The 26,141-nt window shown below is 32.3% G+C and overlaps 2 protein-coding genes, 1 long non-coding RNA gene and 1 pseudogene across 4 annotated transcripts; 2 read left to right on the forward strand and 2 right to left on the reverse strand.

The window, feature by feature from the left end:
- Positions 1-339: 339 nt before the first annotated feature.
- On the reverse strand, positions 340-9,325 carry GL2 (HD-ZIP IV family of homeobox-leucine zipper protein with lipid-binding START domain-containing protein). Its single transcript, XM_016314129.3, has 10 exons — positions 9,022-9,325; positions 8,596-8,909; positions 7,691-7,808; positions 6,262-6,879; positions 5,504-5,605; positions 3,351-3,560; positions 2,999-3,173; positions 1,936-2,207; positions 1,728-1,814; positions 340-1,111 (listed from the first exon to the last, which is right to left on the reverse strand). Exons 1-10 carry the CDS (start codon positions 9,208-9,210, stop codon positions 731-733), a joined length of 2,466 nt encoding a protein of 821 aa, XP_016169615.1. The 5' UTR covers positions 9,211-9,325; the 3' UTR covers positions 340-730.
- A 5,031-nt stretch (positions 9,326-14,356) lies between these two features.
- On the reverse strand, positions 14,357-15,950 carry LOC110265560 (uncharacterized). The gene is made up of 2 exons (XR_002351719.2): positions 15,187-15,950; positions 14,357-14,775 (listed from the first exon to the last, which is right to left on the reverse strand). It is a non-coding gene; the product is annotated as an uncharacterized LOC110265560 (long non-coding RNA).
- A 748-nt stretch (positions 15,951-16,698) lies between these two features.
- Positions 16,699-18,600, forward strand: LOC107610308 (putative pentatricopeptide repeat-containing protein At3g23330 pseudogene; annotated as a pseudogene). Its single transcript, XR_015896262.1, has one exon. The product of XR_015896262.1 is annotated as a putative pentatricopeptide repeat-containing protein At3g23330 pseudogene (transcript).
- Positions 18,601-18,893: 293 nt separating this feature from the next.
- On the forward strand, positions 18,894-25,828 carry GC5 (golgin Putative 5). The gene is made up of 20 exons (XM_016314128.3): positions 18,894-19,387; positions 19,595-19,763; positions 19,972-20,975; positions 21,345-21,416; positions 21,570-21,644; positions 21,897-22,011; positions 22,185-22,246; positions 22,345-22,392; positions 22,560-22,844; positions 22,971-23,030; positions 23,147-23,230; positions 23,313-23,378; positions 23,464-23,562; positions 23,643-23,861; positions 24,185-24,299; positions 24,388-24,608; positions 24,744-24,803; positions 24,889-25,002; positions 25,219-25,293; positions 25,404-25,828. Exons 2-20 carry the CDS (start codon positions 19,610-19,612, stop codon positions 25,467-25,469), a joined length of 2,994 nt encoding a protein of 997 aa, XP_016169614.1. The 5' UTR covers positions 18,894-19,387; positions 19,595-19,609; the 3' UTR covers positions 25,470-25,828.
- The last annotated feature ends 313 nt before the right edge of the window (positions 25,829-26,141 follow it).

Consider the following 26,141-nt stretch of genomic DNA (forward strand, 5'->3'; position numbering starts at 1 on the left):
TGTTAGTTCTTGAAACAATTTTCAACGTACAAACGTTAACGGAACACTGTCGTGACAGCTAGATGCCACACTAAACTTTGTAAAATGATGTCGTTTTGGTTTTGGCACTCAAATAACCTAAAAGCAACATCTTAAATGGTGTTTATTAAAATTTTACCTAACAAAATAAGTAATACGATGCCGTTTTTGAGCTATTTAAATGTCAAAACCAAAACTGCATCATTTTACAAGTTTTAACGTGACATGTGATAGTCTACAACAGCGCTCTATTAACATTTTTATACTAAAAATGATCTCAAAGGCTAATATGAGGCACGTTTATAAATTTTGGGGACTAAATAGGAGCAATTGAAATCTCAAGAACTAAATTAAGACTCACGTGTAAGTTCAATGACCAAATTGAGTATTATCTCGTACACCAAAAAACCAAGCACATAAGGAATTAATAAAATGATAATTCTATACAGGCCAGACTCATTTTCTAGGATCTAAAAGCATCCTGACTCTTGTTTCGTTTCACCTATGGAGCTGCAGACACAGATAGATGTATATATTCAATCCAAATTCTCCTTAGCTTCCAATAGAATAACAAATAAAGCTTAATTAATTACCCAAGAGTATGGGTAGAAACGCATGCTATATTTGCCAACCCAACATTAACTAAAAGGAAGCCTATCATCATCAAATTCTAATAAAAGTCTATCTGATAATTATCTTATTATTTTGCTCATCAACCATCTTCGCATTGTAAACTTGTTCTGATATTTCTCAAAGTACAAGATAAGAGAGTGTTGACTGATTCCACAGACTCCATCGTTAACTTGGCTGTTGGAGATGCATTGGTGAGAATCTGAAATGCTATGGTGAACAAGGATCCTCCTTCTGTGTTCTTCTCCTCCTGTCTTGAAGTAATCACCACTGGCCTTGATTCCATCCCATCAGGAACAATCGAGAATCCCGACGGAAGTACGGCGAGATTGCTCGAATCGCAACCTGTCATCGCAGATTGAATGCCAGTGATGTCCACAGGAGCATACACCACCATTGATTCATAAGCATTGGTGCAGCAATCTTGCACTACCCACATACTATTTTCCTTCGATTTTATTGTCTGCAAATCACATCAATTAATCCCACATCTTTGTTATTAGAGCCATCAATTTCATTCCATCTTGTTTAGAATCAGGCGCGAAGTTTACTTGAGACAATGGAACTATTACCCCTAAATTTTTTATAAAAAAATTAGTAGTATTTTTTTAAAAAAATAAAAAATAGTTTGGTTTAAATACTTTACTATGAAGTACTCATGTTATATCATAGTAGTAGTACAATTCAATTATTGAAGATTTTAAATCACTAAAGATTTAAAGAGTACTATTATAAATTATTTTATATTTTTTATATTTAGAATTATTTATTTATTATCTTATTAGAAACAAACTTAAAAAATAATTATATTTATAAATTTTTTTTTAATATAAATATTATTGTTAAATTTTTTATTCCTCCAAAATTTTGTTTTAAGTTTCGTGACTGTTTAGAATGATTGTGTTTATTTCCATAGCTACTTATGATGTCTTTTATATAAAGATAATAGTTAAGAATTAGATGATAATTTAAAAAAAATATATCAAATCATTTAATAGTTTTTACCTATTATCTTGGCATTAAGACAATTTTAGGTAAGTAGTCACCATGTATTTGTATTGAAATGCTGCAAAACTTACTTGGATGGTTACCGCATTGCCGCGGTCTTGTCCTTTGGCCAAATTTGCAATGGACTGAACTGAGCCACCACTGGACATTATATCCCACTGTAACAATTATTATTATCATTCATTTAGCAACATAATCAATTACCCTTTTCAAAATTATTCAAGAAATTAAAAAAAAGAAAGAATTCCGATCCAAAGAATTAGTATGGTTGGTAGGTACCTCAGTGCGGCGGGTTTCATCCCTCAAGAAATCAAACAAGACATTAGGAGAGACAGGTAACCACACAGAAGAAACAGCGCAGAGTATAAGTCCAAGAGGTTCACCAGGATCGTTCAAGTTCTTCCGTGAACTGATCCTAATATCTTCTCCAGTTTTACTTGTAACCTTGGTCCATGTGTGGAAGCTTGATGCACCAACTGCATGGCAGAAACCCCATGTCATTCTTTGTGCCAACTTCAGAATGCTTTTCCTCCCAGCCAATGTAGCAACACCTAATTAATAATCACCAACAATATCTTAACACCAATAATCAACTTGTAACATTAGTCAGCATATATGTCGAGTATGCTACGTGTACACCAAAATCAACCACCAAAATCAGTTATCAATGTAAAATATATATTAAAATACATTTACACATTGAAAATAAATTAAATTACGTATATATTTATACACAAATACATTGGTAGTTGATTTTAGTGTGGGAATAGTATTTTTGATGTATATATATATATTCGACTATACTATATGTACATCAAAATCAATCACTAAAACTAGCTATTAGTATAAAATATATGTTAGAATACAAATACACATTAAAAATAAATTAAACCACGTATATATTTGTACACAAATATATTAGTAGTTAATTTTGGTGAGCGAATAGTATTTTTGATGTATATATATTCGACTATACAATGTGTAGATCAAAATCAGTCACCAAAATTAGCTACTAGTATAAAATACATATTGAAATACAAATACACATTAAAATTAAATTAAACCACGTATATATTTATATATAAATACATTGGTAGCTACTTTTGGTATGCGAATAATATTTTTGATGTATATATATATTCGATTACACTATATGTATATCAAAATCGGTCATCAAAATTAAATACTAGTATAAAATACATGTAATTGAAATATAAATACACATTGAAAATAAATTCAACTATATATATTTATATACAAATATATTAGTAGCTGATTTTAATGGTTAATTTTAGTGTACGAATAATATTTTTAATATACATGAGTTAGCTGTACTACATACCGGTTGAATCCTTCATGGGAACATTGGTTGCCATGAAGAAAACAAGACGCTCGCACTGAAGTTGGAGAGTGGAAATCCAGTGCCTTGCGCCAAAGGCCATGCCACTGTTCACAATAGTCCTATACATTGTATGCACTGGACTCTTTTGGCATTCCAAGTGCTCCACCCATGTCACCTAATTAATAATATTAAATTATATATTTTATTATTATTTCTATCATGATCGATGGTGGTAGCTAAGAGCTAACGGTGGCTGTGAAATTTAAAAATTCAGATTTATATAGTTTTAAAAGTGACTAGTCTTGTAATTATTTTGGGTTGACAAATGAATTAAATGCAAAAGTGTTCGTACCTTGCAATGACCATTTGACTTGTCCTCAATAATGCAACCTGACGGGCGTTTTCTACATTTCACGAGAGAGGCATCAATGTTGTCTTCTACTTTGTCAATGGATACATCAATGATAGCCCATTGTTCAGAACTCAACTGCTTTGAGTAGCGGACAAAATATACTTCTCTTGTGGGCACCATTGGTGTTAGCATTTGCACCTCAGCAAACATCTGTATATATGTGTGTATGTGTGCACAAAAATTAATCAATCCCGCTACGTTATCAACAGCATTTCTGCCAATTTCTGTCAACTCTTATTTCTAAATGTGTTTAATGAAAGTGTCTTTGTAGATGTGTCTAATAAAAATGTCTTTTTTTATGACTGTGTTTAATAAAAATGTCTTTATAAATATATTTTCTGGATGTGTCTCTTTATATATGTGTTTAAAATATAATAATTAATTATTATTAACAGTAAATTAATAGATAATATGCTGGTACCTATACTTTTCCAAAATTAATTTCATAGATTTATGTATAATGTATGATACACAGTTAAATCTTTGTGGCTTTAATTAGTTAGTGTGTACTTAATTCCGTGGAGTAGGAAAGTCTCATTATTATTTGTCCACATGTTTGTTTGTTTGTTAGGGCTTCATTTCATCATTATTGATATCATGCATGCTTTGTCTTCTCCATCTTTAACTATATTTTGCATAAAGGGATGAAACCATATGTAGGGTTACATGCTCCAGTGTTCTTGGCACTTGTCCTACGGCAATGTTTTTGTTTTATGTGTTTTTCTTTTTATTTTTTATTTTAAGAAAACAGAAAATTAAAATAATAAAAATGATAAAAATTTTGTTTTCTGATTTTACATCTTATTTTTCATAAAATTCTAAAAATAAAAAACACTACAAATAATAAAATTTCAATTATGCTAAAATCATTTTCAAGAAAAAATTGTTGTGTCTTTTTTTTTTTTTGTTATAATTGAAATATAAAAACAATGTACGATAATAAATTGATAAATTATAAATAAGTACATTGTCATTGTTATGTTAACTATAATATGTGTATATTAAAATTAGTTACTAGTATAAAATATATGTTAAAATATAAATATAAATTAAAAATAAATTAAATTATACATATATTTATACATAAATTAATAATTAATTTTAGTAGTTGATTTTACTTTACATATAGTATTTTTGTTGCTATGTATGTATAGAAGAAGAAAAGTACACAAAGAGATATTCCAGCTGGAAGTGTTGGATGCAATAACTGATCAGATAAGGGTAAGTGCGAGAAATGGGGGCAAGAGTTACTACTAAATGAGTTAGAGGTTCCAACTTTTGTTGTAAAAATAATTTAATTATTTATTTTTTTAAAGTATTTTAATAAAAATACAATTTAATCAATAAAAAAAATAATTTATTAAAAAGATATTTTGATAAGCAAAATTTAATGATAAAAATAAAATTTTTATTAATGGGTATTTTTTTAAAAATAATTTATTTTTTCTTAAAAAATGGATAAAGTTAATATTACTTAACACAAAAAATTTAAAATGGATAAAAGAGAAGGTTTTTTAAAAGTGAGAAGGTTGGAGAATGTACATTTATAAAATAGAGGAGAGAAGAGTGTCATTTTATCATCTCGCATGAGAGGGAAGTGGGATGTTTTCTAATAATAATCGTAATAATGCATGGGTTAACTAAAGAAACATAATTTAAACAAGCAAACTCTTAATAAACACATGCAACTTTGATGAAGTTTATTAAACTACATCAAACTTACAACTCTAGGGTTAAAACATGTCAATGGAACGAAATATAAATCTGATAGGTAGCGAGGAACGTAACATTCTTCCTCTCGTGTTTCTCGTGGTTGGACCACTTGGAAAAATCATGCTGAACTGTTGCTTTCTAATTGTCAAAAATGAAAGTAACGACGCAAGAGGAGGTTGATAATTAAAAATTATTAAATAGTTTAATATGTGTGTCTAAATTGAGATATAACGGGTTTAAATTCATATGAGTTTTCACCGAAAGTAATTATATTTGATAGAAGAAAATGATTGTTGTAAAGAAGTTTAATTGATTTCAGTGTGAGTAATAATTTAATCGCTAAATAATTATAATAATAATAAGCATCATGATTAGATTACCAGTTGCACTGCACCATTCCTGTTAGAACCTTCTCCATTGCATATAACATCCACAGTCGCCGCCTTAGATATTAAACATGGAAACATTTCCTTCCACTGATTCTGCAAAATAAACAACCACCATAATAATAATAGTAAAAAAATAGTATTCTTACACTAAATTCAACAACTAAAATAAATTATCAATGTATTTATATATAAATATATGTATTTATTTTTAATATATATTTATATTATGACTTTGATAGCTGATTTTAATATACACCTAGTATAGTTGAAGAATAATAATATATAGAGTATATATCATGTGTATATAAATAAATTTAAAAATATTATTCGTATACTAAAATCAACAACTAAAATTAATTATTAATATATTTATATATAAATATCTATGTGATTTAATTTATTTTTAATGTGTATTTATATTCTAGAATAAATTACCATTTGTATTCATAAAAAATAGATACTAACAAATGTACTTATATAAGAATAAAACGACAATTATAACCACAGAAAGATAGATTTCGTGTGCTATGTCTGGATACTCTTGGCACACGAAAGTCATCTTCCGTAGTTACAATTGTTGTTTTATTCTTATATGCTTATATTTATCAGCATTTATATCTTTTATGGGTACAAATGGTCATTTATTCTATATTCTAATATGTATTTTATATTATTAACTGATTTTGTGGCTAATTTTAATACATACTTAGCATAGTCGAAATATATTTTATATTGACATTATTACATACCGCATCTAAGAAAGTTTGGAGAAGGCGTGGGAGATCAACAAAGACAAGGGCAGTGTCTCTTGAAGCTTCAATAATGGATCTCTTTGATGATGAAGGAGTGTTAGTGTTGTTTGATGAAGAATTTTGAAGGGATGAGAAGTGTTTGATGTACTCATCGTAGTTGAGTATCTCGCGGCCAGTCTCAACACTACGAAGCCACAAGGGTTCCCCCATTGTTGCCATGGTTATGAGCTCCTCCATAGCCTTGTTCACTGTATCCATTATCCTTGACTTGTCAACTCCGAAGATGCCAGTGTAAAAGTCCAACGAGCTTCTATTCTCTTGCTCATGTCCACCAGCAGCACCAGAAGAACATGAAGGAGATGTTGATCCACCACCTGATCCTCCGTATTTTCCTAAAGCTCCTCGAAGCTTCTCTATCTCAGCTTTGAGTTTGGCATTCTCAATGCGAAGCTGTTGTTCTTCAGTTGGAATGGCACCGTCTCTGGTACTAGTGGTTGCAACACCACAGTTGGGGCAACAAGCTTTGTTTATGGTCTCTCTCAACCCTTTGTTTTTCTCCTTTAGTTTCTCTATTTCCGTCTTCAACAATGAGTTTTCATGTCGCTCTTGTATTGCCTGGTGCAAAATTCAATATCTACATGTAAGTTAAGCCAATTACTTTATATCTTTATGTAAAGATGATAATCCATACCATAGGTGTTTATAATTCAATTATCATCATGTGATTAATCATTGTAAATTGGATTATATATGTTGGTAATCAATGACTTTTTTGAACAACACGAAGAATTACTAATCAAATAAAAATATATTATACCTCCAAATTATTCACCTAAATCTTAATATTAGAATAACCATTCGTATACTTAGTGAAATGAATCTATTGTTCACATTATTTAGTATTTTTATTGTCTACTATACTTTTCCTTGTAAATTATTGAAGTTTGTTAAAGAATTAATTTTATTAGCATTTCTATTTTATTTAATAAAAAATATTATTCGTACACAAAAATTATTTATTAAAATCAGCTACTAATATATTTGTAAATGAAAAAGTTTAGGGATCAGCAACTTTGTTAAATTCTGGCCAATATGTAACCAGCAAAAAAAAGTGAGTCATTGGATGAAATCTCACACTAATCTCATACCATTAAAACCATCATTGATAGTTATTTGATGACTACAAATCACAAAAATTACTGACCCTTAACATTCCTCTTTATAAATAAATATATGTATAGTTTAATTTATTTTTAATATGCATTTATATTCTAACTTATATTTTATACTTAATAAATATACAGAAAACATAGTCCAAATAATATGTGTATTCTAATCATATTCAACTATTAATTTTAAGCGAATATAATTACATTTTGACTTTTTGTCTCTCTTTTGAAAATAAAAGAACTAATTAGTTACATACCTTGATTTGGGTTCTGCGATTTTGGAACCAAAACTTGACTTGTCTTGGAGCAAGGCCTAGCTGCTTGCTAAGTTGTTGCCTCTGCTTTTCATCAGGATGTGGCGACTCTTTGAATAGCCTACATTATTATTATTAGTATTAGTATTAGTATTATTAGCATATTCATATTCATATATATAGATGTTATATATGCCGAGTGGTCCAACACTCTGAGTTTAATAGTGTGTCAGATGGAAGAAAAAGAAAAAAAAATCTGATATGAGTTTTGTAATGCAAACAAGATACTAATTGATTAATCAAGTTCAAGCAAAGTGGTGGAAAGAGGAGGAAAAAGTTCTATATATATATACAAAGAGGCTGAATTAAGCTATCAAACAAAGGAAACGAGCAAAAGTTGTTCAAAATTATAAATAGACTTTAGCCTTTAACAATCATGCGTCCTTTTTGTAACCATATGATGATATCAATAACTTTTTTTTTCTTCTTCTCATCATAATCGTGCCTAGCTAAGTAGTACGTACGGCCTAGCTAGCTAGCTACAAAGATATGTATATGCTGCTCTAAATTAATGTCTCCACTGGCAATGCAGGCATGCAAACAATTTAACTTAGTTTTGAAATGGTAGTCATAATCCCTAATTAATTAATTAGTGATTACTTAATTAACAACACCTACCATGCACACACCTACACATGTTCATCATCATCTATCCCTTTTCGTTGTTTCTTTTTTGGTCAATAATAAAATATGATATTAATCTCTGTATGCATATATATGCATGTAGAAAGGCAGAAGAGTGAAAAAGACCAAAAAGTGCATGCAACAAAATTGATATATATATTATAGTGTATATGCTTAATATTGATGATCGATTTGAGATATGTGATATTATAATATATACTAACGCTTCCATTTCTCTGATCTGCTCAGCGGTGTGCCTGTGATATTTCTTCCTCTTCTTCTTGTTCTTGTTCTTGTTGTTGTTATTGTTATTGTTATCATCACCGATAATATCTTCATCTTCATGCTCACCTTCTCCTTCAAAGTAGTCATCCTCTGATCTCGATCTAGTGGGGCCGGAGTTCTCGCTGCTAATATCCACCGTGTGCCCGACGCCTCCTCCTCCGCCGCTGCCTTCATCGCCGTCCTCCACTTCCATGTTGGAGGTTGCAGCCTCGCCCTCCGCCGCCGCCACGCCAGCATGCCGAAATATGCCAGCCTTACAGTGAATAATCAGAGATCGAATAAGATGTATGTATATAGAATTGAAGCAAACATATATCTAATAACAATTGAAGAAGAAGAAGAAGAAGAAGATGATGATTACTTACAAGGCTAAGGGAGAGAGCTGGGGAAGCGAAGAAGTCCTTGGCGTGAGAAGGGTTGTTGTTGTTGTTGTTGTTGTTATTGTTGGTGTTGGACATGTCCGCGGCCATTGAGAAGGTGGTTGTTGTTGTTGTTGTTGGATGGTGTGGTGAGGAATGGGTATGTTTTTTAAGGAGCAAAAATGGTTCTATCATCTTCTTTCTACCTTCTCTCTATTTCTTTCTGTGCAGAGAGAGTGAGTGAGAGAGAGAGAGAGAGAGAGACGTAGGGACTTGTGAATTTAAGAATATAAAACAAAGGAAGCAACTCGCTATGTAGATTTTAATTTAGAATATATTATATTATGTCTGTGGGGTATTATTATTTAATAATAATAATAATAATAATAATAATAAAAGGGGGCTTGTGCAAAATGTGAGGATGATGAGGCTGGTAGGATTGACTGTTAGATGATGAAAGAAGAGAGAGAGAGAGAGAAGAGCCAACTAACAATGAGCAGTTGAATTTATGGCTTCAACGGTTTGTTTAAGGAATCTTAAAGGAATGCCAGCTGACTCCATCTACTATATGGCTGCCTCTTCAAGCTCTTACTTTTCGGCTTAGCCTATTATATTTTACGTTCCTTAAAATTAAGGATTAAAATTAATTATTAATATAAAAAATATATAATAATTAATTTTAGTGCATAAATAATATTTTTAGTTTAATTATAGATAAAAATAACTTAGATACAAGTTCTTGTTGAATTATTCAAAGGAGTCTCAATCCATGCATCTATTTTTGATCAGTGAAAATTCAGGTGAAGTCAATTTCACGTGAAGTTGATATTTGAGAGCTGTTTGATAAAAATTTAATCAAATTAGTTAAATTATCTAAAGGTATCAACTTCACGTAAAGTGAGTTTTTACTTTTTTTATCTACAAATACTTAAAATTTTGGATGCATTATAGTTTAATAATTAAGTTTCATCAAATTATTTTATTTTATTTTTTTTTGCTGCCAAATTTGTTTTGACTAAAATATAACTCGTATATTTAGGCGAAATTATTTCAGATTGGATAACAAGGCTTCATCTCATTTGCTCTCTTTATCGTTAGCATTTTATTTATGAGGAATGATATCTATATATATATGTTATTTTTATGTACACTTTTTTTTTTTAATGTTTTTATGTTTAACATGAAAATGTTGATAAAAATGGAAAAATAAAATAGTTATCTTCTATCTCTTTTCTATTGCTGTCTACCTTACGACTTGTCAGAACCTGTCTATTTATTATTAGATTTTACAATTGGAGATGATATTTAAGTCTAAATAATAGAATACACACCGAATGAATGAAAATTAAAACTTGTTCGTGTGGATCTAAACACTAAAAAATTATGGTGTCCAAGACATTTATATTTATTTTGTCTAAAAATTATAGTGAGACCTATTTATTATATTTGTATCACGCAGTTGAATAATTAATTAGACATGATCAAAGAAATTTTAAATAAGCGATGGAGTATTAATAAGTAATATTATAATATAATAATTTTATCTACTTTTTTAGATTTATTTTGAAATAATTATTTGTTTATTTTCAAAAAAATTATGTTATATATTACATGCACACATAAAATATTAGATATTTATTATTATAATTTAAGAGTCATTTAGATAAACACACTTAAAACGTCTTTTTTAAAAATATTTTTTAATAATTAAAATTTAATACATATAATTATTAAATCGTATTATTTTTATCAAAATTATATCAGACAAATTGATTTGGCCAAAAAATTGATAAATTATACCTTGAGCCGATTTAAATTAATATTTTTTATAAAAAATAATTATAATATTCTTTTTATAAAAAATAACTAAAATACTCTTATTATATATATAATTTTGAAAATATTAAATTCTAACATTTCTCTTCTCTCTGTGCCATCATAAAATTAGGATTTAAGGTTCTCAAAATTAAAAAATATATATATAAGTATTTTAGTTATTTTTTATAATAGAATTATTGTAGTTATTTTTTATAAAAAAAATTAATTTAGATCGATTCAATGTTTAATTTACTAATTTTTTGGCTAAATCAATTTATTTGATCTAATTTTGACAAAAATAATATAATTTAATTGATTATTATATATTAAATTTTAATTACTAAAAAATATCTTAAAAAAATGTTTTAAGCGTCTTTATCTAAATTACTCTTTTATAATTTATAGTCCGACTATTATTAAATATAACATGATCCAATTCAATCTAAGACTATATCTCATTCAATAATATATATTATATAAGTTATATATATACTACATATAGATACCTAACATTTCTTTTTCCTTTTTTTTTGTAATATATATCTAGAATGATGATATAATTGACACTCAAACCCTACTCAAGAAGAAAATGATACTGAAAATAATACGTCCAAATAATAGGACTAAAAGAGTAATAATTGTAAGAGCCAAATTATGGGGTTTCTTTTACCTAGTTTCATAATATAAGCTCCACTTTTTTTGGGGAACATCATAATCACCACTCCACTCCAGCTTGAGTTATGGATTTATAATTTTGTAAAATGATATCCTATGGCCCCAATAACACAACGGCCGTTCTAACCTAATTTGACCCTCAAATAAAATAAAATGAAAAATATATATATACATAAATTAGAGAAAAAAAAACTTCCAAAAAAAAACATGAAATAAAGAAGGAATTGGCAATTGGCTTATTCGGCTAAAATGAGCCGAGTGAGGCATTAATAAGTGTGTGAATGAAAGAATAATAATAATAATAAAAAAGAGTGTAAAGGTTGTGGCGAGTGCCTCGAGTGAGTCAGTAGTCACATCTCTCATAACTTTGTCTTCAATGTTGGTGTATTTATCTCTCAAAACTTTAATTTGTCTTCAATATTATACCATCATTCGATTATGTGTAAGCTATTCATTATTCAATTTATATGTCCCATGAAAAAGATAATTCAATGTGTTTGTGTCCGTGTATCATTTAAGATGTAATATATCTGATCTGTATTCATTGTCCTTCTTTGCAATTATTTATCACAAGCATATATATATATAGTAGAGTGTATATAAGTATTTACTTGATCAAAGCAAATTAATATCCAGTTATTTAAAAGAATGGAAATATTTGCATTGGTAATTAAAATAAATTAATTAAAATTAGTCACACCTTATCTTATTTAATATTTATTAATTATCATAATAATTAATAAATATTAAATAAATAATTTTTTTTAAATTATCGTTAAAAGAAAATAACATTATCTCATATGGTATATATGCTTAAATAATGGATTTCAAAGTTATATATAGTTATAACGTATCATAAAGCAATTAATTTAGATTAGTCTAGTGATTGATTCATTAATTTATTTAAATAAATGTCTGAATTTTAAATTTTGTTTTGTCTATACAGTAATTTATTAATCAAATTCAAATATTATTATAAGGTGTTTTTCTAAAATATGTGATAATAATGAGTGGATTTAAAATTGTATTTTTCTAAAATATACAATAAATCATTAAATAAAACTTAAATTCAGAATAAATTAGTACTAAATCTAACGAATTAAAAAGTATTGTAAAAAAATATATATTATAAGATGTTTTTCTAAAATATATGATAATGATTGAATTTAAAATGGTATTCTTTTTTAAAATATATGTCAAATTGTTAAATAAAACTTAAATTCGTGATAAGCTAATATTTAATCTAATCTATTAGATTAAGAGATGTGGTAAGAAACAAAAAGAAATATTATAAGGTGTTTTTCTAAGATATATTATATAATAATGGCATTATATGACATTGACTGTGTAATTCATTAAAAACATTTTTATTAACTATATAATATATCGCACCATCATTCATTCTGATAATTTACTTTTTGACAACTTGTGCTCTAACATTTTCCACGATAAAAATGTGGTTTTCGAAGTAATTGTCTGTATTTAAACGAAATAAACTATTATAATAAGTTCTTAAACTTTACGCCATGTAAATTTTAGTTTCCGACTTTTAATTAGATATACAAATCCACCTCTTAATTTTTTACAAATTTGCAAATTGAATATTTTAATTATTTTTCTCTCTTAAAAAACAAACCATCAATTTGTCATCTGAAAGATGGAAATGTTGGCAAATAATTTAAAAAAAAAATGTCTAATAAATAGAATAAATTACTGTAAATAAATTTTATAGTGACATCAAATTAGAATTCCTACATAAACTAAGATAGTTTGTACACACACAAAAAAGTAAATTAAAAAAAATTATTTTTAATATAAAATAAATAGTTTCAATTAACCCTTGATCTAATTTTGATACATCCTCAACATGAAATCATTTATATACACCTAAAACAGGGAGACTCGAATCCAGAACTTTTTAAATGAATATGAAAAGATTATGTTATTTGAGCTATAATTCATTGGCATGAAATCATTTTATATGCTTCTAATATATAGTGCCAAATTCATGAAAAATTAAAAAAAGCTATAAATTTCGATCCACATATAGCGTGGCATTTATTTATTTATTTATTATTGTTAGATATTTTTATTTATTGTGGGAAATAAATAATTTAATGTGGCAGGTCAGGTGGGGAACATGCAACAGATGCTGGAAAATGAAAGTTCTTTAATCAGTAGTGCCAAATAACACTTATTGCAACTAACTGATGGTAATTGGCACTGAGTGTCCTTAGATTGAGGAATATAAACTTTGATTATATTATTAGAGTTAATGTTGAAGGAACAAGGGATATGATTTTATTGGGTATAATCTATTATCTAGTATTTAAGTTATTTATGGCACCACATTCCATAATTAAAGTTTTGGAGTCATGTGGGTTATGATTAAGTTTATCTCTATCTATCTATCTATCTGCAATTCAAACCAAGTGAGCCATAATAATGTTTCCTGCATTTTCTTTCTTTCTTTTACTTCTGATGATTCTGATTTGGTGGTTGAGAACGGTAGATAACTTGATGCAATCACATGATTCCACCACAAACCTAATACATATCAGCATTAATTGATTTTTAGTTTACTTTCACACTATGAAGCGCGGACACTTCGCTGAGTTATCATGTCGCGTGTCGAACACATTTCGGACACGACACTCACCGACACTTGTCCGATACGCGTGTCTACTGTGTCCAATCGTGTCTTAATAAAAAATAAAAAATTCTGTTTCGGACACGTTTGGACACACCTAAATACCATTACGTGTCTGCGTGTTCAGTCTTATTCTTAACATATATTCTTAAAATAAATTTAGATATAGTATATATTATTATTTATTAAAACAAAAAATATTTTAAATAATTGATATAATTAAATAAGATATTAAAAATAATTAAAATATCATTACAATTTATCTAAAAAATACTTTATACTTTATATATATGCGTGTCCCCGTATCATGTAAGATTTTAAAATTCGCGTGTCGGCGTGTCCCATGTCATGTCGTGTCCCGTATCCGTGTCAGTATCCGTGCATCATAGCTTTTTCACACCTCCTTCTACTTTTAACTTTTTTTATTTTTTTTTTCCCAACTTAAATTCCATGCCACCTTTTTGTTCCTCCACTCAGGAAAGCTACAACAGAAACACCAAAAACTGCACAAGGAAAGAAGTATCTTCCTTTCTTTGTTTTGAAGCCTTTGTCGCTTTCTTGTAAAAGAAGTTTTCCATCACAAAAGGTGCAAACCGCCATTAAATATGGAAGAATGCCTAGGACAAAAAATATTACTATTAGTATTCAAGTTTTCATAGGTCACAGAAGCTAATAAATAAAATAAAAGCAAAGTCTAAGTAGCTCAGAAAATAGTAAATACATCAGTCTTCATAATACATCATTCCCTTTTGGAAAATAAATCATAGCCTCTAAGAATTGCAAATGAAGAGAGTAACTAGTAACTACTCTTATAGTCTTATCCTTGTGGTGATGAATGATGATGCTTCTAACATGGATATAGATAAAAATTACTTAGTGCTTTACTATCTAGAACTAGCACACTTGTTCCTTTTAAGATTTCTTTGAATTTGTGGTAACTATCACATCCAGGTATGCAAGGAGAGTCACATCTTCAACAATCACAATTCAAAATGCTCTAAGCTATCTAAGACAAAATAATAACATACCTGTCATGAAACTATTTATTACGAAAGCTTAAACTGACAGGAAGAAGCACATGACAGTTCAGTCATGGGACTCTCGTTCGCCTTACCCTGCCACGAAGCAGAGACGCCACCAATGAAGCTGTGTCAAGCTTATTCTAGAACCTTAGAGAGAATCTCTTGCATCCTAGAGCATCCTGCATCAAATAAACAAGAAGCTATTCCCTAAATTGATCATGATAATCACTGGCATTGCCTAAGGCTAAGACTAATCTTGAAACTTAGTATTTAATCAGAAATTTACAACAACCAAGCTAATACTAATAATTAATCCAGTAAATTCTAACACGACATGATTTTAGAAAATCGATCAGTGGCGTATAGCACAAGATCCTGAATGGATGGATTGACAGGCTGGTTCTGCATACTCATCATTGGAAGATTGAAGAAACCGGCCACTATAAAGATAAAGATTCAAACATCTTCACCCAACTCTGTATGACAGTTAGTTTTGAAAAGTAGATGAAATGGAGGCTCATGTATAGAGTCAAAAAGTGCTGTCACATGCATATAATTTACAATGAATTCATGTATGTATCCATTAAGAACATAGACCTACCATCTTTACTTGTCCCTTCTTAGTAATTTAACTGAAGGAGAGGACATTAGAAAATACTCAATTTTGCAGACATATTGGTCTGACCAAATTTATTTAACTAGTACTATATAATAAATTTTATTAGACACTGGTGCTCTCTACATCAAGGAGTACAAGTAGCATGCACCATGTTCTTATACAAAAGAAGATCAAACAAGACTGGAACAGTAACAGCCAACATCATTCAAATTAAGATAAAGACTACCAAATGGTGTATTAAATCTCACATCGAATACCAACAATTTATCTTTAAGGTTTAAAATAAGAAAATGGTCATGTGGAAATTTCAGTGCATGATAATCAATTCAACAACTAAACTTATTCAATTTGGAATGATTTCATTGTATGATAATTACCCACAGCACTATACACTTAAGCATTGTACAAAAATACGGAAATTGGAAAGCAAATGACCAAGCTAGGTAGTGATTTTTACGTTGAACAAATCACATTGCAAAGATTTTCCACACTACAGCTACATGACAAGCCTACAAATTTGAAAACTGAAAAAGAGAGAATGGAACATAATATTGAGAATAAACAACAACTGAGACAGGACAAATCACAACAATACATGCTAACACAATAATAGTATAGTCATTTCTTTTCTCTTGAAAGTGCATACCACTATAGTCATAGATAAGGGAGAATTTTCTCATTCAATTAATGTGAGACGTGGGAAAAAATAAAAAATGCAGTCTTTTTTCCCCCTTCCTTTATTGGTCCAGAGTCCGAATCTTCATAGACTCCACTTTTGGGCCTTTCATTTATTAAATGGGCCGAATTGGGCTACTCTTAGCTGATCAAGCATATATGGGCTCAGGCCCAAAACATGAAGTGAGACATATAGTCTACTGCTCTCATTCTCTAAAATGGTAATCATGAAATGCAAAGAAATTGGTCAGTTATTGCAACTAACTCATTACAGTTACGCTTCACTACTTCAGTATTGTATCGCCGGCAAGGCGTTACGACCGGGGAAGCAGCTTCACGCGCGATTCTTCCAACTCGGTGTCGCTTACAATCAAGATTTGGCCACAAAGCTCGTCAATCTGTACAGCGTTTGCAACTCCCTGCGGAATGCACACCAAGTGTTCGACAGAATTCCCAAACAGAACTTGTTTCTCTGGAACGTCCTGATTCGTGGTTACGCCTGGAATGGGCCCCACCAGGCTGCCATCTCGCTGTTTCACCAGATGCTTCAGTATGGACTCAATCCTGATAACTTCACTTTCCCCTTTGTTCTTAAAGCATGCTCTGCACTCTCTGCTATTGGAGAGGGAAGGGGCATCCATGAGTGTGTGATTAGAACTGGCTGGGAGAGGGATTTCTTTGTAGGTGCTGCTCTCATTGATATGTATGCTAAGTGTGGTTGTCTGGTTGAAGCTCGCCATGTGTTTGATAAAATTGTTGTAAGAGATGCTGTGTTGTGGAATTCCATGCTCGCGGCTTATGCGCTGAATGGACACCCTGATGAGTCACTTGCTCTGTGTAGGTACATGGTGGTGACCGGTGTAAGACCCACCGAGGCAACTCTTGTAACTGTGATTTCGTCCTCGGCTGACATTGCCTGTCTTCCTCATGGGAAGGAGATCCATGGTCTTGCTTGGAGACATGGATTTCAATTCAATGATAAGGTCAAGACTGCTCTGATAGATATGTATGCAAAATGTGGTTCTGTGAGAGTTGCTCGTGCCTTGTTCGAGATGCTTAGGGAGAAAAGAGTTGTGTCTTGGAATGCAATTATCACTGGTTATGCAATGCATGGTCTTGCCAAGGAAGCCTTGGAACTCTTTGAGGTAATGAGGAAAGAGGCTCGGCCGGATCTTATAACCTTTGTTGGTGTTCTAGCAGCTTGCAGCCGTGGGCGTCTGCTCGATGAAGGGCAAGCTTTTTATGATATGATGGTGAGGGATTATGGTATCAATCCAACTGTTCAACACTACACATGCATGGTTGATCTTCTTGGTCACTGTGGCAAACTGGAGGAGGCTTATGATCTTATCCGACATATGAGTGTAAGGCCGGATTCTGGGGTGTGGGGTGCTTTGCTAAATTCATGCAAGATCCATGGGAATGTGGAGTTGGCAGAGCTAGCCTTGGAGAAGCTGATTGAGCTTGACCCTGACGATTCGGGCAATTATGTGATCTTGGCTAACATGTATGCTAAATCGGGTAATTGGGAAGGAGTTACAAGGTTGAGGCAGATAATGATAGATAAAGGGATAAAGAAAAACATGGCTTGTAGCTGGATTGAAGTGAAGAACAAAGTGTATGCATTTCTCTCCGGGGATGTGTCACATCCAGATTGTGATGCAATATATGCAGAACTGAAGAGGTTAGAAGGGCTAATGAGAGAAGTTGGGTATGTCCCGGACACAGGATCTGTGTTCCATGATGTTGAGGAAGATGAGAAGACAAACATGGTGTGCAGTCACAGTGAGAGACTGGCCATTGCATTTGGACTCATTAGTACTCCCTCAGGAACCAGGCTTCTGATAACAAAGAACCTACGAATATGTGAGGACTGCCATGTTGCCATCAAGTTCATATCAAAGATCACTGACAGGGAAATTACCGTGAGAGACGTTAATCGCTATCATCATTTTAAACAAGGAATTTGTTCATGTGGTGATTATTGGTGATTGTATTACATGTAAATAATAAAACAATTAAATTCATTAAACATACCCAAATCGTCTACTAGATGTTAATGGGGGAGAAAAATTACCTCAGTTTTCGAGAGTTATTAAACATGCAAGTTGAATTTCATCTCCAAAGTTGGTCAGAACTCATAAGCTACCAAATAATTCATGCAGCCAATGAGTTTTTTTTTTTTTTTTTTTTTTGGATAGGGTGTTGCTGCCAGTAGTACACTAATGATCAATAAGTTTTATATTTGTCTTTGTGATCCAAGAACAATCGTAATTTTGACTAACTAAGAATCAAGAATGTGTGAAAATTCACGTAAAAAATTCGGTTGGTTATTTGGCTTGGCTTGCAATGTTAGCTTACTTTCATTGTTTCAAAGTAATATAAACCCCCTTTAGTACTTTCATTGTCGCTAATTAACGTAGTCATCACAAATTTCCTTAAAGATAATTCTCAAATATAAATTCCATGTTCCAACTCAAAGTTCATAAGGAAAAAGAAAAAAAGTTGTCTCCAAAAAGCAGTAACTTGGCCAAAATAAATAAATGCAAAAATAAAGGAAAAAAAAAGAAAAGGAAAAAGAAAGGAATAGACGATACACTAAAAACGACGGCGTTGCAATCTTCACCAAAGCTAGAGCCTAGAGCGGAAACCATAATCGAGTTCTACTTCCAATCCTGAGTTTCCCATCAAATCGAAGCATAAACCCACTTTCGTCTTCATCTTCTTCTCCTTCACAACCGCACACTGAACTTAAAAATACATCTTCACTTCACCGACATCTTTGTCTTTTTTTTTTCCCTTCCTCCTTTGCTCGATTCGTTTTGGAACTACTCTGTAAATAAAAGAAGCTTGCTGAGCTCAACTACTTCAGAGGATCATGGTTTGATTCCTGGATCCAACGCATTTATTCAGGTCTGCTTCTTCCACTATCAATCTTATTTCCTTTCACCTAATTCAGTCCCTCTCTGCATTGATCTATTCCTTTATTGTCATACATGATTTCAGATTTAGCTTTGTTGTTTACATAGTTCATGGTTTTATGTGATCTGAGATTTGAGTAGAGTCGGAATTGAATTCAGAATGTTGCATCACTGTTTAGCATTGGTTTTGGTTTTATAGGGTATAGCTTTGGAGATGGCGTGGTTTAGTGGGAAAAATGCTTGGGGGAACTTCCCTGATTTGGATTTGGCGGGAGCCGTGAATAAGCTTCAGGAAAGTGTCAAGAGCATCGAGAAGAATTTCGACACTGCTCTTGGATTTGAAGAGAAGTCTGAATCCAGCAATGAAGGTAATTCATTGTTCAAGTTCCCTTCACTCAGTTTTCTGAATGGTTTATTCATTTGTCTTGTGTATATTGATTTATTGATTGGGGCAGATGTAGAGTCAAGTAATTGCTGTTAGATAGGAGTTTTGAATTGTTGAACTGGGTGGTTGTTTTATAGAATGGGCGTTTTCAGCTGATTAGAGTTATGCCTTTTTATTTTCCCACCTTCCAGGTGCAGGATCATGGCCTATACCGGCAGACAGGAAAACCCTATTTAATCCTGTTATGGCCTTCATAGGGAACAAAAGTGAGGAAACTAGTGAAGAAACATCTGAGAAAGCTGAATCTTCTCAACAAGAATCCAAAACTGAAAAATCACCAGAAAAGCCTGAGTCTTCAGATCACACACATGCACCTGAGGAAAAAGAAAGCTTAGGAACCTATGGAACAGTCCAAATGGAGACTGAAGAAATTGCTAATCAAAACATAAAAAGAGTGCTCAAAGTAGAAGATGATGGTGAGCAAACTGAGTCAGCAGATGTCTCAGCTGCTGAGAGTTTCAACCACACAAATGATGGACAAAACTTGCAGGAGATGCCTATTGAGTTGCCTGAAACGCCTATTAATAAGTTTGAGAGTTTTGATTCTGGTGACCTCCCTCAAGAGGAAGAGGTTGCTGAAGTGGGAACCTCTGAAATTCCAGTGTTGAAGCAACCTAAGCCTTCCAACCTTGGGGACAATGTAGTTGAGAATGCTCATAGCGAGCCAGTTGATTCACATGTTTTTAGTGAACCAAATGAAAATCTTCAAGTTGTGGCAAAAGAAGAGATTATAGAAGAGGAGGGAGTGCAAGCAGAAGAAAGTGTACCGAGTGTTTCTTCTCTTCAACCTGAGGCATCTGATTTTAGCAAGAAAAGCGATTTGATTGACATGTCTGTACTGCATTCTCAAGCTACTGAGGAAATCAATAGCATTGCTCAATCATATCATGAACCCTTGTCTAGTGGTACTCCACCAAATGATTCTTCTGAGGTGGTTTTGCCTGAAAATGAAACAACTGTAGAAGAAAATGAAAGTGACCACTTGGCTAATGATGTTGTAACTGAAACAAAAGAGCAGCGATTGAGTACTGAAAGAAATATGTCTGACTCAGGTTCTATGTTTGAGCTGGATTCACTTAAGAATGAAATGAAAATGATGGAAGCTGCATTACAAGGTGCTGCAAGACAGGCTCAGGTACTTCATTTGCTGCACATAATCATGATAGTCATTTTTTATGTTGGAAGTACGCAGATGGCAAGACATGGCAGGGATCTTATACTATCTGAGCATGAAATAAGTTAGCTTTGTTATAATTAATAAGTTTCACTACGTAATCATTTTCTTTTTAATTCATCTATAGTATCTTATCCGCAACATTAATTTTTCCATTGATTACTAATTTTCATTTAATTTTCTGTTTTCAAAGTTTTATGATATTCAAGAAGCCACATGTTTTGTCTAAATATGCTACTCATTCTTCACCTTCTATGTGCCAGTTTTTGGCCAGTCCCTTCAATGTTTCCTAACTTATTGCAAGTTTGTAATCTCAATTCCCTTTTGCAGGCTAAAGCTGATGAGATTGCAAAGTTGATGAATGAAAATGAACAATTAAAATCTGTCATTGAGGAGTTGAAGGTATATTTGTTCTTCTCATCCTTTTTATTTAATGTTTACTTGGTCTATTTTTACCTTCATGTCCTGAACCTTTTTGGTCTTACTAATGATGCCATTTATGCATTTACATGATTACAAATTTAAAAATGACAATTATTTCCTACTGTGGAGCAGAGAAAATCAAATGAGGCAGAAATTGAGACTTTGCGAGAGGAGTACCATCAGAGAGTTGCAACCCTTGAGAGAAGGGTATCAGTCTTCATAATTCTCATTTGCTTTTATGTTTTCCCAGTTTAAACATTGAGTGCTTCTGAAAGCATTGTGATGTTGCAATTATAAAATATGGTCGCTTTGAGTATTTCAAATTGGGGTTAGAAATCCATGAAGAATTTTATAAATGAAAGTGAACTATTTGACATTATATATGTTTCAAAGTGTATACTGTCTAGTTTGTGCTACTACTGTTGCAGGGTTTTATTCATGTGTCATGAATGATTGTAGGTTTATGCTCTAACCAAAGAAAGGGATACACTTCGCCGGGAGCAGAATAAAAAAAGTGATGCAGCTGCTCTCTTGAAGGAAAAGGACGAAATAATTAATCAAGTTATGGCAGAAGGTATCACAGTCTGAAATCAAACCTGAATCTGTATCATCTAGACTTCAGTGTAGTTTATGATGTTAGGAATTTTCCATTGTAAATAAGTGTTTCTTTGTTGAGACATGTTCAAACTTTAACTACTGGAGATTATAGTGGTCATTTTTTTCCTTTTAAACTGTCTCTCATATCAGGTGAAGAGCTTTCCAAAAAGCAGGCTGCTCAAGAGGCTACAATTAGGAAGCTGAGGGCTCAGGTAATGCACACTAGTTATTACATTTTCCACAAACTTCAATTTCTTAAATGCCTCAATATTGTAATGAATAATCTATTTACTTGTTTAATGAAAGCCAGATTAGAGAGCTTGAGGAGGAGAAGAAAGGTTTGACTACAAAACTACAGGTACTTGAATGCTGAAAGCTTTAGTAAAATTTATTTTCTGGTAATGTTCTTTAGTTATTTCTCTTCACTCATCATGAAATATGAAAAGCAGAAATTTCATGCTGTAGAGATCGAACAAAACTGTTTAACCCTCATCTTTGTTGTTTGGTCCATGTCATGTCATGCAGTTAGAGGAGAATAAGGTTGAAAGTATCAAGAAGGACAAGACAGCTACAGAGAAATTGTTGCAAGAAACTATAGAGAAACATCAAATGGAACTTGCAGCGCAGAAAGAATATTATACTGATGCTTTGGCTGCTGCTAAGGAGGCTGAAGCATTAGCAGAGGCACGTGCTGACAGTGAAGCAAGAACAGAGCTAGAGAATCGTATAAGAGAAGCCGAGGAACGTGAATCTATGCTGGTCCAGGCACTTGAAGAATTGAGGCAAACTTTAAGTAGAAAGGAACAGCAGGTTTTGATTATATTTTTGTCATTCTATTTCTGAAGTGGATTTCTTAGGAGATTGCTTTTAAATTTTAGTTATTTTCCTTTTCATAAAGAAAATTAAAGTTCCATTGTATTGTCCGTCCATATTCAGGCAGTCTTCAAAGAAGACATGCTTCGCAGAGACATTGAGGATCTTCAAAAACGTTACCAGGTGTGCTCCCCTGCTCTCTGCTATCGCTTTCTGAGAATACTACTTTTTTTTCTTGTGTTCTTAAGTTTTAGAAACTATATTTCTGCTTTTGGCATCATTTGGGTTCTCTTTTATAGGCAAGTGAGAGACGGTGTGAGGAATTGATTACACAAGTCCCAGAATCAACAAGGCCGCTTTTAAGGCAAATTGAAGCTATGCAGGTTAGTGCATGTGATTTAAAAATGATTTTCCAATCTTCATCCGTTAGAGATCTATACCTAACTAGAATTCACCTGATAACAGGAAACAAATGCCCGAAAGGCTGAAGCTTGGGCTGCTGTTGAAAGATCTCTCAATTCTCGACTTCAGGTCTCTTGAATACCCTGATTTAAATTCTGAAACTTTCTTGCCGGATATTATTGTTTTTCTTCATCTTTTCCTTTTGATTCTACAGGAAGCAGAAGCTAAAGCTGCAACTGCTGAGGAAAGAGAGCGATCCATGAATGAACGTTTATCTCAAACTCTGTCTCGCATTAATGTCCTTGAGGCTCAGGTTCTACATATTCTTGACTAAACTCATGTATTTAACGGCAGTTTCATGGAAGTGTGACTGAGTTTAATGATGGATTACAGATTTCTTGTCTTAGAGCTGAACAGACTCAACTAAGTAGGACCCTTGAAAAGGAGAGACAAAGGGCAGCTGAAAGTAGACAGGAATACCTGGCAGCAAAGGAGGAAGCTGAGACTCAAGAAGGCCGAGTGAGACAGCTTGAGGAACAAATTAGAGACATTAGACAGAAACACAAGCAAGAGTTACAGGAGTCCTTGATGCATAGAGAGCTTCTTCAGCAGGTAGAGCTTCCTGATTATCTTTCATTAAATGTATCTTATCTACCTGGGTAATGGAATAAACCATCTGAAGAGAGATACTTCATATCTTGTCCACTTACTTTTATTTGGATTTTTCAACGCTATGTTGACTGTAATGGAACAAAGATTTAGCTGATTTAGAAAATATTTGGGCAATTGTATGGAACAGAAACTGGAAAAAAAAAAAGGGTTAAAAAATTGACGAGGTGTAGTATTGCTGGTAACACCTAATTCAATCAATCTTATCAGAACTCCTGTGATTATTCATTTCCAAGTTTCTGATTTAAGCTCTTTATTTGCTCCAGGAGATAGAAAAAGAAAGGGTTGCTCGATCAGAACTGGAGAGGACTGCACATGTTCATGCTGCTGCGGTATCAGATCAAACTCCCAGTACAAAGCTAACTACTGCTTTTGAAAATGGTGAGATGCTTGGCTTCTCTTCTCTTCATTCTTCTTGTACTCGTATTAGTTGTCTGATCTTTACCTACTGTAATTCTTTATGATGAAGGGAATTTGTCTCGAAAACTCTCTAGTGCAAGCTCCCTAGGAAGCTTGGAGGAAAGCCACTTTCTGCAAGCATCATTGGACTCATCAGATGGTTTCTTAGATAGGAGAAACCATGGAGAATTAAGCATGAATCCATACTATATGAAGAGCATGACACCCAGTTCTTTTGAAGCTGCACTTCGTCAAAAGGAGGGTGAACTTGCTTCATATATGTCACGTTTGGTATGGTTTGCCTTTGACCCCAGTTCAAAGTTCTATTGTGTTTGTCTTCGTTTTTGTGAATTTATCTTAATTCCACGTTGTAGAGTATGTAGTAAGCTGTTAGATCATTAGATGACCTTTTAATTATAAATTCAGGCCTCATTGGAATCTATTCGTGATTCTCTTGCTGAGGAGTTGGTGCAAATGACAGAACAGGTGAGTTAGATTCTTGTGTGTGCTACTTACTGCTCCTCTTGCTTGTCAGTTGTCATTAACCATGACATGCATCTCCACCCTGCAGTGTGAAAAGTTGCGTGGGGAGGCTGCTGTGTTACCTGGTTTACGATCAGAGCTGGAGGCACTGAGGAGGAGGCACTCTGCTGCGTTGGAGTTGATGGGTGAACGTGATGAAGAGGTATTTTTCTCTCTGCAACTCCCTCTTTCTTCCAGAAAATCTAAGAAATCAAATATAGGAATAATATCAGACAAGCTAGGCTCTGAAAATGATGTTTAATCCGTAGTTATTTACATAGGCATCAGACTTTGTTATATCCTAACTGTCCTATTTCCTTTCATTACTATTTCTTTTTGAAATAAAGAATACTATCTAAAAGAAGTTGAATGTGATTAGTTGGAGGAACTTCGAGCGGATATTGTTGACTTGAAGGAAATGTACAGAGAACAAGTCAACCTGCTTGTGAATCAGGTATTTGCTAAATCCAAGTTTTTTGGTCCATTGATGCCCTAGTTACTTTATCTCACTTCCTTCCTATCAGAATGCTTTCCCTTCTCTAACTCTGGTGCATATTTTTACAGATCCAGAGAATGAATCCATCAATGGGTAACACCAATTTTTCTGAAGGTGCAGCTGGTTTAACATAAAGGGTAATTTCCAGCAACTGTTTGAGATAGCCGTGCATTTGAAGTTGAGTATCGTCTGATTGCTATCGGCACCGTAATGGTATATTGAAGATCAATGCCTTTGATCGACCAATTCAGGCTTTTAAGTCTTAATTGATAGAATTTGTATGTTGTATAACTGGGCAAGAGATATATACTGAAGGTGTCATGTTCCCTTGTTAAATATAATTTGTATTATGACTTGGTGAAATGTTGTATAGTCAATCTCCTTATACTACATTCAAACTATTAAAAATCCTGAGAATATTTTTCCCGAGATAGTTAATCATACAGGGATTTTTTGGGGTGTGATGTTCCAAATAAAACATATATTCGTTGAACTCGATTTGTGCTTTTGCTCATTAGAAATCACAATTCAAAATTTTCGTCGTTTGGTTTGATCAAATAGTATTTCCCCGTACGATTTCATGTATATTTTCTTTACTAAGTCTTGAGTTTAACTTTGTGGAATAAAAAATTGGATTGAGAAATAATGACATGTAGGTTAAAATTCAACTTGGTAGCAAACATCATTGTTCCATGCACTAATAAATAATAATAATAATAATAATAATAATAATAATAATAATAATAATATCTTATTTAGGATGTAACAAGCTAAGTTAAATAATATATAGCATCCAACTCCAAAGT

Source organism: Arachis ipaensis, chromosome B8 (assembly GCF_059453495.1).
Source record: "Arachis ipaensis isolate K30076 ecotype BB chromosome B8, ASM5945349v1, whole genome shotgun sequence".
NCBI classification, from domain to species: Eukaryota; Viridiplantae; Streptophyta; class Magnoliopsida; order Fabales; family Fabaceae; genus Arachis; species Arachis ipaensis.